This window comes from Eurytemora carolleeae, unplaced genomic scaffold (assembly GCF_000591075.1).
Source record: "Eurytemora carolleeae unplaced genomic scaffold, Eaff_2.0 scaffold1053, whole genome shotgun sequence".
NCBI lineage: Eukaryota > Metazoa > Arthropoda > Copepoda > Calanoida > Temoridae > Eurytemora > Eurytemora carolleeae.
Genome location: NW_019402152.1, coordinates 80,891 through 85,049, shown reverse-complemented (window position 1 = coordinate 85,049; position 4,159 = coordinate 80,891). Strand labels below are relative to the sequence as shown.

Below are 4,159 nucleotides of genomic sequence, written 5' to 3'. Positions count from 1 at the left end.
TTGTGCTTTATCAAACTTGTTTTTCCCCCCTTCACCATTATATTATACTCATCTATGATATAATCACAGGAAGCATTATTTATACTTCGCGAATTTCGGATGAAGCATTACAGGGTAAAAAGTAAAAAAGGGGGTTTCCAAAGCGAGCCGATATAGATTTTTTTAAAAAGATTTTACAAGGATATAATAATATAATCAGTCTGAAGAAAGTAATAATGATACTAGCAATGGAAATATTTTATAATTCTTATCATCATAATTTGTTTTTAACAAACTAATATTCATTTATTTTTTTAATAATTTAAGTTCGTACATTTGTAATAAAAAAGTTTTCCTTAAAGAGTTCCACCCTTGTTTAATTATGTTTAATTTCATACCGTAACTTTTTCATGATTTCACGAAAATAGAAAATAATGATTTTTTTATTTTTGTTTCCTGTAATTTAGGAGTCAACTTCCGAAATTGTAATCTTTACTTCCTGTACTTCCTGTACTCCCTGCACTCCCTGAACTCCTTGTACTCCATGTACCCTATTGTACTTGATTAGCCCTATGCCGATGTGTTATATAACCATGCTATCAATTTATGTACTATCTTCAGTATCATCACTTACCAAAGAGAATAGAATATATATTAGAGAGGAATTTACTAGAAAAAAGTGTAAAACGGCCATTTTCTTTATACATTTTTATATTTCACTTTTTTGGAAAATTGTACGTGTAAAAATATTACCAGGTATTCTGAAAGATAATAGCGTAGATAAGATAATATGTATTCGTATTCCAAACTTGCAAGGTACAATGAACTTTCGCGGTTTTTGCAAATTCTTTGTTAGCTTGCCGATTATTTTGCTTGGTTCGGAAATTGCAGTACTAATTCTGGCACTAAACTGGGTCTGCCTGACTGCCAGACATGACAAGCCCTAAAATGGCGGTCAGATGATGCACTACTCGATGATCCCTAAAACTGAACTGAAAAGATATGAAACCAGCCATGTAAACTTTTGTCTACTCAAGCTTACAAAAGCCTTTTACTAAACTGGTTCGGCTTTTCCGCCGCCTTTCTAATTTTAAAAAACAATAACTGCGTGGAAAAAAAATAATTTAAGTAAATGAAACAAAGATCAAATTTTGTATAATCCCTACCGGCCGGCGCATTTACCGGTTTTAACTTTGTACTTTATCAAACTTGTTTTTGTAAACCCCCGTTTCCATTCTAGGACTGTGCGCGCGCCCCGACTACTGCTCAGGCGCACAGAGCTAAACATTGATAGAATTCATAATTATCATTTTCGAAACGTGCATGCACGTTTGCACAATGCAAGACTAAAACAGCGAATACTAGCAACCACGCCTTAAATAATAATAATTATCTATCTATCTGTTAATGTTAAGCAAAGCTGGTTATTTAACGTAATTATAACTAACTGAACTGTGGTAGCAAAAAATCTCAAAAATGCAAACACCCCCCCTTCCCCTCCTCTCCAAACAAAATGAAAACTTGAAAACTTAACCAAAGAAATCTACGAAATGTTTTTGAAAATATTCAAAGAATTTATCATTGAAAATAAAAATTTTGGGAAAAAGGAGTTTTATGAATGTATTTTTAATGTGCAATGCATATACTTAATTAATTAATGTTTTATATAAATGATAGGATAAATATTAATATACCTATCTAATCAATATCTTTACGATACACTTCAATTACTATGTGTTCATATTAACCTCCAATGATTTTCTTAAAGAACTCGACCGGAAATGAACTAGAGAGGGGGATATTTATAGTTGGAAGAGAGGGGAGGGGTAGGGTAGTTAGCTAATATAGTGGACAATTTATTTAAGGGAAAGTTGAGAATGAAGCCGGGTGTGAGGGGTTCTTTTTCAAAAATATAGAACACTAAACTTAAAAAAGCGCAAAGTTAAGATTTGAAAAAAGATCTTCATCCAAAAACTGTTTTATTTGGCGAACAAAATCCACCCGCCTAACCTTAAAAAATACCCAGTTGCGCCTTTGATGGCAAACAAAAATATTGAATAGAATTGAAAGTACTTCCAAACAATGGAATCCAATATCTATCCATGCATTCGGTATAGAGACGAGTTTACTCATTGATATTAAGCCGACAGTGCATGACTAGCATGGGAACACTGAGTGTTTTCATGCTTACATCATCCTATCATGTGCAAATCTTAAATTTTATACAGTCAAAGTTAAAAATATGATGGTTGGGATTTCAGAAATAATGTAATGCTAAAAAAAATGCAAAAGTTAAAGGAAAAATATCAAAATTTTGAACTTAAAAATTCATTTAACAAAATGAGTTTTCAATGACATCCAATGTCAATATAAAACGCGCCTGTTTATTAGAAATTATCTCTAAATAAACATACATAAAACATTAACACAAAGTATTTTTTAAAAAAAGTCGGATATAGGTCAAATATTAATTTTTAAAAAGTAGGTCAAACAGATAAAAAATATGTCTAAAGAGCTTGAAAGGTCTGAGAAGTTTTGTTTTGCATTTCTGAAAGTGTATTATCCAGATTAATCCTTGAAAAAAAAATTCAAAATAAAATGTATTTTTTGCATCATACCTTAAATAATCCAGCTAATCTGTCCATTTTCTGAAAAAAGCAAGAATGAAATTATAAAGATATTGTCAATGCCGTAACAGTTCAGAAGATAAAATTATCAAAATGAATTAATTAATGTACTATTTTTATTGATGTACTGTTTTTATTTATGTACTTTTTTTATTGATGTACTTTTTTTATTGATGTACTGTTCAGTGTTTATTGTACACTAAAATTAATGCTCTGTGCTTTTTATATTATCTCACTATGCACACGGTATATTGGTGGAGTTACACTGTATATTGGTGCACGGTAGACAGTATATGGGTGCAGTGTATACACTGTATATTGGTATCCTGTACAGTGAATATTCGTGCACTGTACAGTGAATATTAGTGCACTGTACACCGTATATTGGTGCACTGTACACCGTATATCTGTGCACAGTACAGTGTATATTGGTGCACTGTACATTGTATATTGGTTCACTGTACACTATGTATCAGTGCACTGTACATTGTATATTGGTGTACTGTAAAGTGTATATTGATGCACTGTACACTGTATATTGGTGCACTGTACACTGTATATTGGTACACTGTACACTGTATATTGGCACACTGTACACTATTGGTTCACTGTACACTGTATATTGATGCACTGTACACTGTATATTGGTGCACTGTACACTGTTTATTGGTACACTGTACACTGTATATTGGTACAGTACCGTACACTGTATATTGGTACACTCTGTGCACTGTATTTTGGTACACTGTAAATTGTAGAGTGAATACCCTTCCATTGTTTAGTGTGAACTGCAGAATAAAAGAATTGAATATCCTAATATATATATATATATAGATTCTAAGGTTTTGGATTCCCAGCGGAGTCAATTCCTTAAAAGGTCAACTTCCACAGAATTCAACCTGCAAGGGTTGAAGGGAGTGAAAATTGACAAATATTTTTTCATAACTATTCACAGGAACTGAATTGAATGAAAGTTCTAGAAAAATCAAATAAGTTTAAAATGTCTGTTTACAGAAATTAGCTTCTTGAAATACCCAGAATTCGCATATTTATGAAACAATCTGAATTTTTAACTACAAAAAGAGTTAGGACAGGTTTTTAAGTTTATGTTAAAAACCCCGCTTATTTAAAAACAAGCGATGATAACACATCAAACTTTAGGTATTTGTACTTTTCAAGTCCTTAAACCGTAACTTGTAATTTGTCAAGAAACCCAGCAATAATACATATAAAATTAATATTTGAATACTTTTAGTATAAACCTTAATGTAAGAAAGTATTTAGAAATTACAAACATTTTATTCAAAATATCGTACAGAATAAAGGAGTTATAAGGAAAAACATTGTGAAGATGATTTCGAACAATTTTTTCATTATTTCGATTTCGGTATTTCGAACAAAATTTTAGATTTAAAAAAAATTAAGTTATGTTATGAAGCAATGACTGTAACTCGTAATATAACTATGTATATGGTTTGTTAACCATGGTCGAGGTAAAACTGTCCGATTCGAGTCTTTTTACTTTCAGCTGAAGTAGGACTGTAAACTGTATA

General features: G+C 31.3%; 1 protein-coding gene across 1 annotated transcript in view; it reads right to left on the bottom strand.

The window, feature by feature from the left end:
• Nucleotides 1–4,159, bottom strand: part of LOC111718001 (uncharacterized) — a 14,530-nt gene that overhangs the window by 8,269 nt on the left and 2,102 nt on the right. Inside the window, exon 3 of the mRNA XM_023493466.1 lies at nucleotides 2,598–2,627. Within this exon, the coding sequence (XP_023349234.1) occupies nucleotides 2,598–2,627 (30 nt within the window). The remainder of the gene's footprint in view (nucleotides 1–2,597; nucleotides 2,628–4,159) is intronic.